Source organism: Neltuma alba, unplaced genomic scaffold, assembly GCF_004799145.2.
Source record: "Neltuma alba isolate B1F8T4 unplaced genomic scaffold, ASM479914v2 tig00006952_pilon, whole genome shotgun sequence".
Taxonomy (NCBI): domain Eukaryota; kingdom Viridiplantae; phylum Streptophyta; class Magnoliopsida; order Fabales; family Fabaceae; genus Neltuma; species Neltuma alba.
In genome coordinates this window covers 71773-87549 of record NW_021634633.1, presented here as the reverse complement: position 1 = coordinate 87549, position 15777 = coordinate 71773, and the positions used below count along the sequence as shown (strand labels likewise).

Below are 15777 nucleotides of genomic sequence, written 5' to 3'. Positions count from 1 at the left end.
CCTCCTCCTCCTCAACAGCATCAGCATCAGCATGGGGTTGTTCATCTCCAATAAAATGAGCCTCCTCAGTCGGCTCGATATCGTCCTGCTCCATAAAGCTGAGGAGATCCTCCTCGTGGAGATCGTAGTCATGAATTCTGGGGAATGGCTCACCAGCATCATGACTACCATCACGACGATCCTCACTGGGTCCTGCCCTCTCAGGATCAACTGGCGCCTTCCCTGGTCGACGACTCATCCTAATAAAAACAAATAGTAATTATTTATAAATAAATAAAAAGAGAAATTATTTAAACAAAAATATAATAAATTAAATAAAAAAGAAGGAAATTATTTATAAATAAATTACTATTTCTACCTAAAAATAGGGATCTGCAACTGAATCCGAACTCGGATATGTTTTGTGGAGAGAATTCGGCAGAGCTTCGCTTCACGAACGAAACAGTGAAAATGACCGGGGGGGTATATATAGGCAGCGAATTTCTAGCAGTTTTACCCAAACCGCTAGAAATTTCTAGCGGTTGTCGCTAAAACTGCTAGAAATTTCTAGCGGTTGGCCGTCGTATTTAGGGCACCTCGGGAAATATACAAATTTTCTAGCGGTTTCTGAGTTAACCGCTAGAAATTTCTAGTGGTTTTGGCGACAATCGCTAGAAACTACTAACGGTTATTAAAACCACCTCGAGAGAATTAAATTTTTTAGCGGTTTTATCAAAAACCGCTAGAAAAGTGTGATGATTACTAGCAGTTCACCGAACCACTAGAAAATGGACGACCCTTTACATTTTCTAGCGGTTTGATCACCCAAACGACTAGAAAATAAACACTAGAATTTTGGCATCAAGTTCGCGTCAAAACCTGGGAAGAGTTCTAGCTGTGATTTTCTAGCGGTTGGCATATAACCGCTAGAAAATTACGGGCCCCACAGTCTTTATGGTCAAAGCGATGCTAATTTCTAGCGGTTTGTCGTAAAACCGCTAGAAATACATAAATTTGTAGCGGTTTGTTTGAACTGCTAGAAATGTTCCGCTGCTAACTTGCTATTTCTTGTAGTGCTTCTTAATGCCCCAACAAGAAAGCTATGATCGTGTTGGATAATGGGGACATTACAAGTGTTAGCTCTAGTGATGATGACATGTACTATAAATAATGTTACAAGTGTTTATGAAAATAATATTCATAACATCTCGCCACATGTTTTCCTTTTGCTTTGTTTTTTCTCCATCACTATGATTAAAGCCTTAATCTTTATTTTCATTCCAATTACTTTTGCTGTTGGCTTTCTTTTCATTATTCATCGATAACATATTATACAACAATGGACTTTCTGAGAACTGAGAGTTCTACTTTCTGTGAAATTACCAACGAATGCAAGCTTCTTGATTTCCCAATAACATAGTTGTAATTGGATTGTTTGTAATATATAAGATCTTTTTTTAAAAGAATTAGAGAAAATTTAAATCCTCCCCCATCGGAGAAGGGAATAAGTTTGAAATATTGTTCACAAATATTCAAAATCGTAATAAGATGCAGACAGCCATAACATTAAAACCCAATGGAAGCCAAAGTATATATAATCCCTAAAAAATTATTAATCACTAAAGGTAAAGTGAAAATAATCAGTGATCTACTAGCATTTAAAATTACTTATCACTGTTATCTTATACAATATTTTGCAATGTGCAATTAGGAAGTATTAATTGCTCGAAACGATCATATAATTTTTGCCAAAGTTCCTAAGAATTTCATATAAATTAAGCATTTGAGAAAGCACTTGGAATTCCCATACTGTCTTTGTATACCTCTAAAAAAGGCAAATGACACCAAATCTTGGATTCAATGCAATATAATAAATCAAATTAATTAGAGAAACCTATTGAGATTAATTTGTTAACATGGGACTTATTTGTCAAATCACTAATGCATTTAGCCATAGTTGGATTTGAATGCTGCCAAAGGAAACGGATAAATAAATGAAAAAGAAAAACATCAAAAGTGAACGAGGTTTTCAAGAAGAGGTGAAGTTGGTAGTCAAGATGATACAATTTGACCAGTTATTTTATTTTATTATTAGAGATTATGAATAATTAATTATTTTATTATATTCATTATTATTCAGCATAATGACAACCAAATCACAATTAATATTTCATTTTCTACATCATCCATCCTTGGGGGCGTCAAATAGACGGACTTTGAAATCACTTTTAGCAAAATGCTAAATGAAGAATCAAATATTCACCATTTTTTTCACAAACAACTCGCCAACTACTACAAATTATATAATATATATATATATATATTTTTCTTTATAACTTGACTTAAACAGTTAAAATGTTTTAGCCATTTGCTATTGATTCCTATTTTTAATCATCGTTTGTATATCACGTGGAATTATTTCCTTAAAAAAGCCTCACTTTTTTACTTCTAGAATAACTGAATAAGAAGCCATCCATCCATTTTCTCTCCTGCTAGTATATACCTAATTTTCTTTCCAAGGTGAGAAAGCTCAATTTTCGCTATAATAAAAAGTAATTACTATAATTAATACATCTCATTATTTAGCATAATCACTGCAAGAAATAATAATAACTTTAAATAATGACTTTCAATTGCGACATTTTTCTGCAGTAATAATAAATGTTGCCCCTGAAAATGTATTTTTAGAGGCGATTTTTCAGAGTTGATGCTGAAGGTCAATTTTCGAAAATGAAACTTTCAGCAGCACTGCTGAAAGGATGAAGATATTGTGTTTAGCAAAGTATAAACTTCCAGTCATGAAAACAATTGCTAAAAGGTGTTTTCAGTAACAATCTAATGTCGCTACTGAAAGGTGCTTTTAGTGGTGACCTCTATTGTCACCATTGAAAGGTGGTTCCAAATGTTGCCACTTAAAGCAAATTTTGTTGTTGCTAAAGGGTTTCTTAGTGGCGACTTTTGTTGTCGTTAAACCTACACTTTCACAGGCGACAAAGTATTAATAACAATCGCTATAGAAATGATTTGGGGCAGCTTTTTGTTGCTGTTAAAAGTCATTTTTTTAAGGAATGTTAGGAATACTTGTAAAAGAGTATATGTGATATTAGTTACAAATAACTAATTAAAAATATTTTCTTAATACTAATGAATTAGTTAAAATTGTTAGGGCTGAAAGAGAGCATATGATGTGGGGTAAGTGTTTACAAAATACAGGGATAGAGGAGGTAGTTTCAAATAAAAATGAAAAAAAAAAAGTGTAGCAGAAGTGAGTTGCCTGGTCCTTTTATGTTGTTCCAATATTGGAAGGAGACTTTTTTTGACCAGAATATTGGAAGGAGACTTTGAATCATTGAGTTGAAGCTGTTTTCAAAATCATCACCTTTGCCTCTGACAAGCCACCCACACTTCATTGAAATTTTTGCATTATTAACGGGAGGCCTCAAATCTAAAGGGAACCCGATTGTATTTCCTTAATTGCACCATATCACAGGGTTTCTTTGTTTCCAAAACATGACCCAAAGGTGACAACACTTTCTTTTCTTCTCACCATCAATCGAACCTTCCTAATCGCCCGGCGATAGTTGGTATTTGAAGCAAAATCAAACCTTGGGTTTAGTGGAATAATAAAACTTACTTTCTAGCAGAATGCATAATCTAATTCCCCACATTTCTTCACAAGGAGGTATGTCTATCATTGGTAAAGCTTTTCCTTTATCATCTAGACAACGATCAATTTGATTCTCAAACCTTGACGATTTTAGTGGAATAATAAAACTTAATTTCTAGCAAGGAAACTGGTTCCGTTGTTTGACGGAGGGAGTGGCAATTTTTCTTTGAAAAAATGCATGTGAATGGGAAGAAAAGTGTGGAAGTTAAATATGGAAGATGTTCTTCAGGCTCATAGTTAGGTTCCCTAACAGATTCCACAACATGAGCCTTAGGCCTGGGCTGATCTGCTGACTGAAATAGATTCAGGAATATGAATATGGAGCGTAGATGTCGCAGTATTCTATCTCATATAGCAGGACTAGTAAGCTCATTGCTGTCTTAGCTTTCTCCGTCTAAAACCAAAACCTGGAATTGGTTTGAATGCATAAGTAGAAGCAAGCATTATAATGCAATAAACTCAAAGGGGGCTCATCTAAATTCAATTTTGAAACCAATCTATTGTCTTTCAGTTCTTGGTACGTTCTGCTAATTGTATTTGTTCCATTTTGCTTTGGGCATGAAATGATTTTGTGGATAGTGCTAAAACGCTTTCAAGTGTTTTTAGGAATAGGCATATGAAAACAGAATATAGTGATCCTAACCATTTAATTGAGAACTTATAATCACAAGGCTGCAATTTTGGATCTCAATCATAACACCAACTTTGAAATTCATTAATAATCAACAGATAAGGGATATTGTCAGATTACAATATCACGTACATTGCATCATCTGCACTGAACTACATCCATGAATAATCTAGTTTGACTTCATCTTCTGGGCATAAAGCTGAGGTTTCACGTTCTGTGATAGGAGTCCGAGAGGTTTCACTCTGTAACAAAGTATATTGTGCAAAAGTATTCAAATAACAATTCGTTCATTCTTAAAAGAGATTTAATTTTGTGGTTCATTATTAACTTCTTTGTACTAATGAGAAGTAACAACAATACCAGCACAAAAATATTACAAAAGAGACTATGGAGAGAAAGCAACTTGCCACACTAGAGTCGTTCTAAATCACCTTCGCGAATGAAACGCCATCCACACTTGATTGACTCTACATCAACCAATCTTAATGGAGGCTGTTCCCAGCCAGTACAAAATTTCAAGCGAATCTCACTGTAATTCCTTGATAGTTCACCTCTGTTTTCCTCTTCAATTTTCCAAAACGCTATCCATAGATGGGAAGATTTTATTTCTTTCTCATATTCACGTGTCCTTCCTTGAAGGGATACATACTTACCATCGGAAGCTTTGAAATCAAACCCCAAGCGAGGCAAACAAATCTTATCATCAATTACTGTGCACAACCCAATTCCCAACCATTCATCTTCAGGCATGTCTATGGTTACAGAGGCTTCACGTTTCTCATTCAGACGAAGATGGTTCTGATTCTCAAACCATGATGGTATTTCACTCCCTGGAATAGTCACTGAAAAAGACTTAATTCTCCTTAATTCTTCAGCATGCTGGCCATCCCAAAACCAAGAAATTTATCATGTCACAAATTGTATAAAATTAACAACCCAAGATATGTATGGATTTGTGGATGGAAAACATAAAGACAAGTGTTTACATACCTGTTCAATTGAAGCAAAGAGATGTAACAATTGTCTGTCTGACAAAGTTCTCAATGAACCACATTCTCCGGCATCCATTAGATTTAAACTCGGCGAAGGCTGTGGCAAAAATTGAAGCTTTGGGCAAGAATTCAAATAAAAAGACTGTAGATTCAAAAGATTAGAAATGCAGCCATCAGGTAGATTCATAAACACGTTTCCACTCAAATCTAATGTCCGCAATGATGATAAGCCATTGAGTTCATTAGGAATGATCCCATCAACAATATTGCAGTAGCTCAAATCTAATTCTGTCAATGATTGAATATTGAAGATAGAAGCAGGCAATGTTAAGTACTTAGGAGATGAATGACTCTGAAACATTTGGCTCCAAAGAAGAGACCACACACTTGAATTGGAAGTTGGATTTTTGCATCCATGAAATGCTAGTGCCTTTAATTTTTTTAAATGACAAATAGAAGAAGGTACTTCTACGATAGCTGTTCCACTTGCATCAAGCTTTTCCAAGGCTTCATTTTCATTGAGCTTTTCTGGTAATGCAGAAAAATTTGAGCAGCATGAGATATCAAGAACTTTCAGACGCTTCAATTTGTGAATGTCATGGGGAAGGCCAACAAGCTTTTGGCAACCCCTTAAATCCAAAGTTTCAATCCCTGTTAAGTATCCAAGGGACTTAGGAAGTCTGGTTACACTTGTCTCTTTGACATCAAGTGTTCTAAGCTTTTCCATATTTTCTTCAAATTCCGGAAGAATTCTTACTCGAACACATCCACAGAGAACTAATTTTTCTAGAGAATCCATTTCCAATTTTTGGGGAAGGACTTTAAGATTAATGCAACCTTTCAAATTTACTTCAACAAGACAGTGAAGCTGTCCGAGTGAAGAATGAATTTCAACAAGTGATGTGCAGCCTTCAAGAATCAGTCTTTTTAAATTATGATATCCAACAAAATTTGGAGTTTGAAGGAGATATTTGGAATGGCTTAAGTCCAAAATCTTTAGCTTCTTCATAGACTAGTCAAATAAATGGTACAAGAAATCAGTCATAAAAAACTTTAGTTTCAACAGTAATTTATGTGAGAATGCTTATAAAGTATCTAACCTGTTTATCATTAGAAAGGCGCTTTATTTTGCTATTGTGCATTTTGAGATATCTGATTTGATCCATCTTCACATTAGAAGGAAGAGATTCCATAGGATATCCATACCAATGAAGAACTTTCAATATTCGAGGAAGACCTCTGAAGGGAAGGGAAAGATTAAAATTACTTGATATGATAAGCATTTGAAGCGAACACAATTTTAAAAAGGCTTCAGGATTCCAATCTACTTCATCTTTCTCAAAGCTATGAGGCAGAACCATGCCTTCCGTTGCTTCAGTTCCCTAATTAAAACATCATAGTGACTAAGATCTTATCAAAAAATGTGAGCAAATAATGAACATAGAAATTCAGCACCAAAAAAAAAAGAATATTATTATTTTTGGAAAATTAGGTTCTCACCATGTCACTTTCCATTAGTTGGTCAATGTCATTGGGAAGCCACAGTCTACTGCGTCTTCCAACAATAACAGGAGATTCCTCAATAACAATCAGTCTACCCATCTCTTGAATCAAATCATGCATCTCTACATATGTAGTACCGCCAATCTCAATTTCAGCAAGCAAAGATTTTTTTCGAAGGCTACCTAAACTAGCTGGAGCAGGAAGTCCACAACCTGCCAATATTTGAATTATTTCATCTTTTCCCCACCTGTTAAAAAAACAGGCAATATCTAAAAATATTGTCTTTTCTGCACGATTCAGTTGATTGTAGCTTATTCTAAGTATCTTAAAAATGTCATTATTTGAATCTTCTATCAACAATTGCAAAGCATCTTCCCATTCTGTTAAATCATCTCTACCACAAAGGAAGGAGCCTAAAACACAGAGAGCCAAAGGAAGGCCATGAGCATAACCAATTGCTGATCTAGCCAACTGCCAAAATTGGTCTTCATTAGCAGGGACACCTCTTCCTCCAAATGCTTTCTGATAAAAGAGTTGAAGAGATTCTGCATCGGTCATGGGTGTAATCTCGTATGTTTCATCAACTTCATGACATGTCAGTAAGTCTAAATCTCTAGTTGTTATGAATATTCTACTACCATCACCAAACCACTTTCGGCTTCTAGCTAAACTCCGTAACTGTCCTAGATCACTTACATCATCAAGGACAAGCAAAACCTTTCTGTTGCGGAGAAGGTATCCTAACATGTTCTGTCCTTCATACGTGTCTTCAATATGTAAGTCTTTTACGTTGAAATGTGAAAGCAGTTGTTTCTGCAAGCGAAGTATGCCATTTCTTTCAGCTGAAACCTCCCTAACATTGGCAAGAAAACAAGGAAAATCAAACAGGTGATGGAGCGTCTCATAGATAACTCTAGCAAGAGTGGTCTTGCCAACACCGCCCATGCCCCATATTCCTATAAACCGAACGTCATCCAAACCTATCCCTGAGATTGAAAGCATTTCGTCTACCCTCGGCTCAATTCCAACCAGTGCATCACTATGTGCCTTGACTGGTGGCAGTACAGAACGAAGTTGGCCCCATAAATTTTCAACCACATCCATAATGAGTGCTGCTTCGTCCCTACAAACACAATTTTTTCCGTCAAGCATATTACTTGCCATCAAACATGCCATGCTAATTGCTATTTATTTTCTTTTTAATTTTTAATATTTATAAACAATTCAAAGGATCCCAAAGCGAAAGTAAACAAGAAAGGCATGCATGAGCGTGGCAGAAAATTAAATATGATAAATATTTAATGATTGATCTGCATATAAATGAATAAGGAAGCCAAGTTGCATCATCATGCGTCATTTTTTTTAATCTTGTAAAATCTTTCCATTTTAGAAATTTTAACTTCGAGCACTCCAAGTTTTAGGCATGAAGAAAACTTTCAATGATGAGAGAAATTACATTATAAATATTTTAATTGAGAACTAATTTTCTTAACTTTACAAAAATAACTAACAACAATGACTCTTTTCTTATCTTTAAATATAAGCAACATTTTCAAATTATCTTAAACTTTTATAGCAAATTTTCTATTTTACCCTTATTAAAAACTTATTTTAATAGTTAATATATTTATTTTTTGTTTTCTCAAAACATCATTTTTTAGATAATAAATGTTTTGAATGTTATATTTTAACACAATATCTCTTTATCACGTATTTTCTCTCTTTCATAATTCTCTTCATTTTAATAATTTTTTTTATTTTCTTTCTTATACTTTGTCATAAATAAGTATTTTGAAATTTGTTTTAACTTTGATACATTTATGGTGTTTAACCAAGCCTTTTGTGAAAAGAAACGTAGAGATAAATGTTAGGAAGAATTATAATGAGATCCCAAACAAGAAAAATAATTAAAAAACAATTCTTAGAAGCTGTCATTCTCCACTATAAAATTTGTCATTATAGACTGTTAAGGATATTATTGAAACCTTTTAGTAATTATTTTTTTCCATGAGACTTGATTGCAATTTCTCCTAAATGTTAAGCCATATGCAGTTTGCATGGAGTTTTTAAAAAAGTCATAGATCGTACATTATATTATTAAATTTAATAAGAAAATAATGACGCACAAGATAACCCATGGCTTTGCTTCACAAATAGTATTATATGGATATATAGCTGGCAAATAAAATTATCTAGGTATATAGATTCTTGTCTTTAAAACATTTTATAACAAACATTTTCAACATATAATCATCAGGTGAAGTAGCACGATGACGTCGTGTGATTCATGTAGTCGACCCCACCTACTGGATAAGGCTTATTGTTGTTGTTGTAATCATCAGGTGAAGTATGAAGTAATTATAAAAAGATTTATCAATTTGATAGTATGAAGTAGTTATTAAACTTTTTATTGTCAACTAAAAAATTTTCTCTCTAAAAAGAACATGAAAACACATGGAAATATGTTGGATGCACCTATATATGCCATGTTTGATGAACTAATACAAATAATTTATACAAGTAATTCGATTTCATTATATGAAAAAAAAAAACTTACCGGTAATTACGGGTATCAAAACCAGCTAAATGAGCCACTTCTGTTAGAGAATCCCTCCATTTTTTAACCTTCGACTGGGGCTGACCGCGTGCAAGTTTGGCAAAAGCTTCACCAAATATTCCTCGTTGGTTCATCACATCAGGTGGATGTACACGATAAAAGACAGGGAAGACTATTTGATCTGAGTTATTTCTTGAGGTAAGAATATGTTGGAGCTCATCTAAACACCAAAAAGAAGAAGCATAATTTTCAGAGAGAACAACAATTGCAAAGCGAGATTCTTCAATTGCTTGCAGCAGTTCTTGTGAGATAACTTCTCCTCTTGTAAGTCCATAGTCTATAAAAACATGGAATCCTCTCCCATCCAATGCTTGGTACAAGTGGCTTGTGAAGCCTTCACGAGTGTCTTCACCTCTAAAACTCAAGAAAACGTCATACTTCCAGGTTCTTCGAGTTGGATTGGACCTAGAAGATTCTGAGGAAAATGCTTCTTTGTTATTTCCCATAAACGTTTGAGCCAACTTGTGAAGAATAATTTGATCAACCACTAATATATACCACGGCCTACAGCAACTGAAGGAAATATCTTGGATGATCAGAATATGAGATGGCGAGAATTGGGGGGGGGGGGGGGGGAAGGAGTAGATATACACTATATGCCGACCTGGGCTGACAGCTGTGTGAGGGAAGTGTCTAAACTGGAAAGCTTAAAATATATTTATATATACTTGTGTGTGTGTGTGTAAGCTTCCAGGCTCGCGACTGACGGCATGCATGTGATCTTTCCCGGAAACTTCTTGTCACCGTATGCCCAAAGAGCTAAATGCCTTTTTTGACCAAGGACTTGGAAAAATGAATGTGAAATTAAGGAAAATACTACTTCCAATTCTAATTGATTTATTTCTTATAAATAAGCTTGGATCGAGGCATTCTTTCCATGCTCCTTCCCATATGATTACGACTTGTATCGCCGTAATCAAGTTAACCCCGTGTACGCTACAATTTTTAATGTATCAAAAGAAAAGTTATCTTTTCATATGTGGGAACCACAATATGTCAGCTTTAGGAGGTGTTTGGATAAAACTAAATTATGATTTGGAAAATAGCTTCTGAGAGAAAAGTTATTTTTGAAAATAGATTTTAGAAAAATATATTTTATGAAAAAGTGATTCTGATAAAATGAGAGTGTTTGAATAATTATCATCAAAAGTCCTTTTTTTTTATGTGCATATTACCAAAAAGTATGTTAGTTGAATTAGTTAATATGATATATTTTTTTAAAACATCATAAACATCTTTTTTAATTTCTTCTTTCTTCTCCTGTTTGATTATTGTTGAGGGAATATTAATAAAGTTAATTTAAAAAAATTGATAATCATATAAAATAGGTCTTATATTTATGATCAATATTAACTTTTTAATTAGGTTCTATATTAATGACCAGAGGAGTAATAAATTGTAAATATTTTTTACCAACATAATAAATAATATATAAAAAATATAATTAATTAATTGTTAATATGTGTATATATATTTATAAAATATAAGATTAAATATGTTTACTGTTGGTTTGAGTATTACTGCACATTTACTGTTGGTTTGAAGGCATGAAGCTTTGTGTATTCCTGTTTACTTTTGATAGTGTAAAGGCAACAAAAACATTCAAAAAGCGATTTTTTTTTGGCTTACAGTAAAACCATGGTTTTGATAGGGAAAATCATGGTTTTATGACAAACTATGGTTTCAGAAAATTATGGGGTGTTTGGATATTTTTTAGGGCAAATCTCAGTTTGTACTCAAAGTACTTTTTCCAAATTTGCCAAACAGCAAGGCCATGGGCTCTGCAGACTGAAATAGATTCAGGAATCTGAGTATGGTCGCAATATTCTATCTCAGACATTAGGACTAGTAAGCTCAGTGCTGTCTTTCTCTATCTAAAACCAAAACTTGAAATTGTTCTAAAAGCATCAGTAGCAGCAGGCATTATAATGCAATGAATGCAAGTCAGTTTAATCTCTAGTTATTAGTTGAAGTAGACAGCAATTGGGTAAAGAAATGACAAAACGTGAAGAACCATGATGAGTGCTTACCAAATGACATTGGTTGGCCTTCCTCTGTTAGATCTTATCCAATAAACTCAAAGGGAGCTCATCTAGTTTCAATTTTGAAACCAACGTATATTGTCTCTCACTTCTTCATACATTCTGTCAATTTTATTTGTTTAATTGAGAAATTAATACATTGATTTTTTAATTGTAAAAACAATTTTAAGACTAATACATTGATTTTTTAATTGTAAAAACAATTTTAAGTTTATTATTAAATGTAAAAAAATTGTAACTTAATGTATATAATTTTAAGTTTATTATCAAATAATCAATGTCATTGTGCTCAGCATTTTGAACACAACTTTAGGGCACTTGATTGCAAAATTGCAAACGCTTTCTTCTTCTACATATCTCTTGACCACTCTTTGGAGGGTTGTCAGCTGCTCCTTGGATCTTGCCCCTCTGCTGCCCTCTCATACAAGAAGTTCTTTGCAAATGTTTTTTTTGTGTGGTTCTTTTTATTATTAGATTCTACATAAAATGAGTGACATTTTGATATCTTATTTACAAAAAATGGTTTAGTTTTCAATTATTTAGATTGCAATTAAATTAACTCGTTTGCTCTTATGATATATAGAATACCAGAGATTGTCTATTAGGATTCATAAAATGTTAAAAAGAATGTCTTAATAAGAGAACTAAAGGTGGTCTAAATGAGATTTGAACAGTAATAATATTATTCAATATGTCTATTAATTTGTGACGGAATGTTCCGTCACAATTCTATCGCAAATGTGCGATGGACTTTCTGTCACAAATGTCACAAAGTTTGCAACGGAAATTTCGTCACAAATCTGTCACAAATTTTGTGACTGAAATTGCATCACCAATTAGCAGCGGACCGTTCCCTCACTAATCTATCACAAATTTGTGATCGATTATCCATCACAATTTTGTTGCAAGATTAGCAACGGAGTCTGAAATTCCATCACAAACCAAATTAGTGACAGCTTTTTTAGCAACAAGTGTTCTGTTGCAAATTCCGTCACAAATCAGTTTGTGACAGAGTAGCAATGAAAATTCTATTGCTAATTTGATTAGCGATAGAATTTTTGTCATTAATCTCCTTTTTTTTGTGTAGTAACATAGGAGCATTGGGATATGACCATCTTGCATAATGTGTTGCAGCCCCAGTCACCACTGCAACACAATCTAATCACAAAATAATTAAGCTGCCTACTGCTACGTCGTTTAGTTATGAAGTTATTAATTATTAATATCATCAATACATTATTTGCAAATTCAAACTATATACCTCCATCTTTATCTATGGCTTTGCTTTTTTATTTTATATGTAGTCTTACTAAACCTTGCTAATAGTCCACTGTTACATATAACAAACAAAGCTAATTAAATTCTCGTTGTTTTTTTTTTCATTTTTTTTCAAATTTATTTTTGCCACACATTCATTCAATTTACAAATAAACAAAGTTTACACTACTTTCTCCAATGCTGAATATAAGAGCCATACAACTATTTTACAGATATTAAAAAAATTAAATTAGTTATTTATAACAGATGATTTTTTGTTTTCTTAAACTATTTTGTTGAATTATATGCATTGAAACAATCCATTGATTAGGAACCTCTTTAATATATGAAATTAATAAAGGTGCTTTGAGAAAAAAAGTTTATAAATTTATAAAGTAAAGCAAATTTAAATCTTATATTTAAAATTAAGATGGATATCTGATTTAACTCCGATATTTAGAATGGGAGTTAGGAATTTGTTTTCGTCTTCCGCCAATACTTTTTATTTTTCCTTACTATTTTTGCGTATTTACCAATTAATTTGAAAAATCAAATTCTTGCAAATTACTACTTTTCCTAATCAAATTATAGCAAATTCCATCTTCTCCGCATTTTTTGATTAAAAGTTATGTAGATTATATTGACATTTTTTATTAAAAGATAATTAAGTGATTTTTAATTTTATTAAAAAAGTATAATCGCTTATTCTTGCAGTTAACATCCTGAACTTTTATTTTTCAATTGAAATATTCTTTGGGACGGTATGTTCTCAAATCTCAAGCCTTCTATCCCGTAAAACCAAAAACTAGTTACAATTATGATACTCCTCCTGTTTTTAATAAAGGACTTAATTGTTAAGCTAATTTTAGTCCTAAATATAAGATCTATTTATCATGTTTATTAATTTTTTTAAATTACTCTTATGGATACTTTTTCAATCATAATCAAGTAAAAGAGGGAGATGAGATATTAACGAAGATGATTGTGTTGTTTTAAGAAAAAATGTCATATTTTATATAATTAACTAATTTACCTAACTTTCTTAATCTAATCAAATTAGCTAAATATGTCTTATATTAAGGACTGTAGGAGTATTAGATATTAACACTCCAGGTAATAATAATTTTGTTAACATTTTTTTTTTGCCAACAATTTTTTTAACTTCATACATTTGGTCGTATCTTCCTATTTTCTTAAGATTCCAACCCCAACCAAATCCTCCCATTGGATGAAATAAATTACACATTTTTAAAAATATGGTCAACAAGGGAAAAAAAACAAAATAAAATATCAAAAAAAGAAACTTTTCAATCGGAAGCCTAATTTCTTGACGAACAGAGATGCATGGGCTGGTACCTTTGAGAACTATTTTTACATTCGAGATACTCCTCGTGATGATTGTCCAGGTTTGTACAGCATCTTTTTAACTTGATTGCCATAGTCTGGGGAGGATTCATGACTCTGGTCCTTTAATCTACGAACCCTTGTCTGCTGTCCAGACTCTGTCATTATATGTTTCGATGTTCATAATGAACTTCAAATTCTCGTTTAGAGACTTAGAATTTTGTTCTGAAACTTAGACAGAGCTCATGGTTCTTGTACATGCTGTTTTTGTATGCTGTATATCTTGAAGCATCTCCATATTTTAGTTTTTCATTCATCTTGATCAATGATGGCAGAAACTTAAGCACTTGGCTGGGCATTAAACGCCCTGTTGCAGAAACTTGTGGCTTCTCTTTTGCTTACTTTAATAAGAAATTTTAAGTTTCCACTTCTGTGTTTCATCTGAAGTTTAGAGGGAGGGAGAAGTCACCATTCCAAACTCTCTTTCTCTCCCTGAACTTCACGTAAAGTGAGTTCAGAGGATCAGTTTCAAAACTGGCTCTAGAAGATAATATGATGTGAATGGTAAAGAAACAAAATATGAACTAGATAGAATTATATAAGGTGGGTATTAGGTAAGCGAAATCAAACATGATGTTAAGTGGTATGATTCACCCAGTAGTGTGTCTAACATGCTCACATACACGCATCATTTACTTGATGTAGTTGTCTTTTGCGATCACGATTCAGCGAAGAAGTTTTCTAGCATAGAAGCTTGCTGCTTTTCATTTTCTACTATTTTAGCAATTATATTTCAACATTTCCCCAATGACTTTTCAGAAAGGCTACCCGAGGTGAAGACAGCACTGAGGCCATGGGGACGTGGAGGAGACAAGGAGCTCTCAGAATTCCAGGTTGAACTGATCCAGCTCGCATCGCAGCTCGTTGGTGATTAAGTGCTCAAAACCTATCCAGATATTGGGAAAACCATGACAGTGGAAGAAGCTAACAGATACGCAGAAGATGCAGTGAAGAGGTTCCTGGAAGCTGGAAAGGCTGCTCTCAGAGCTGGCGCAAATGAGTCTGCCATTGTCACGATGAGACCTTCCCTTACCAGCAGAGTTGCTGCTGGAGATAACCAAAACTATTTGAAAAGCCAGTAATTCTTCCATCACACGGTATGTATGTATATATTAGACTTTAATCCATTCTATGCCAAAAACAAAAATTATGTATAGATATTTTCTAATGGCACAAAAACTTAGGTAATATGTTCTATATGATTGCTATTAAAGTTCACTGAAAAGTAAACAAAGAACTTTTTAATGAGTTGATATTGTGATGATGAAATATATCAATAAAATGTATTTGTATTAGTTGAAGAATTTGACTGGAAACATATTTTGAATTTTATCTGTTACCAAGACATTGCGTGCCTTGTGACATGAATGAAAGTTTGATAACCCTTACGCCAAATTATCCCAATGCTGGGCCCTCTCTCGCCCTTTTCAGCCTCCATTTCCTATGGGATCTTTTCTTTTTCTTTTTCTTTTTCTTTTTCCCGTTCTTTTCTCTTTTTTTGCTAAATATATGATCTTTTCTAATTTAATATTGAAGAAACTTGTGAAGTTTGAACAAACTTTTTTTATTATGAAGTCTGAGATGAGTCATACTCTTAGGCAACGTTTGGTCTGTAGTAAAATGTTTTCTAGAAGAAAAGCACATTTCCTTTCCAGGTGTATTTCTCATTTCATTTTAGAATACAC

The 15777-nt window shown here is 33.3% G+C and overlaps 1 protein-coding gene and 1 long non-coding RNA gene across 2 annotated transcripts; one reads left to right on the top strand and one right to left on the bottom strand.

Annotated features, from left to right (window-relative positions):
- Positions 1-4688: 4688 nt before the first annotated feature.
- Positions 4689-9835, bottom strand: LOC114751504 (TMV resistance protein N-like). Its single transcript, XM_028940173.1, has 6 exons — positions 9330-9835; positions 7131-7895; positions 6770-7019; positions 6370-6651; positions 5268-6281; positions 4689-5156 (listed from the first exon to the last, which is right to left on the bottom strand). Exons 1-6 carry the CDS (start codon positions 9833-9835, stop codon positions 4689-4691), a joined length of 3285 nt encoding a protein of 1094 aa, XP_028796006.1.
- Positions 9836-13985: 4150 nt separating this feature from the next.
- LOC114751505 (uncharacterized) lies at positions 13986-15435 on the top strand. Its single transcript, XR_003740754.1, has 2 exons — positions 13986-14094; positions 14852-15435. It is a non-coding gene; the product is annotated as an uncharacterized LOC114751505 (long non-coding RNA).
- Positions 15436-15777: the final 342 nt, after the last annotated feature.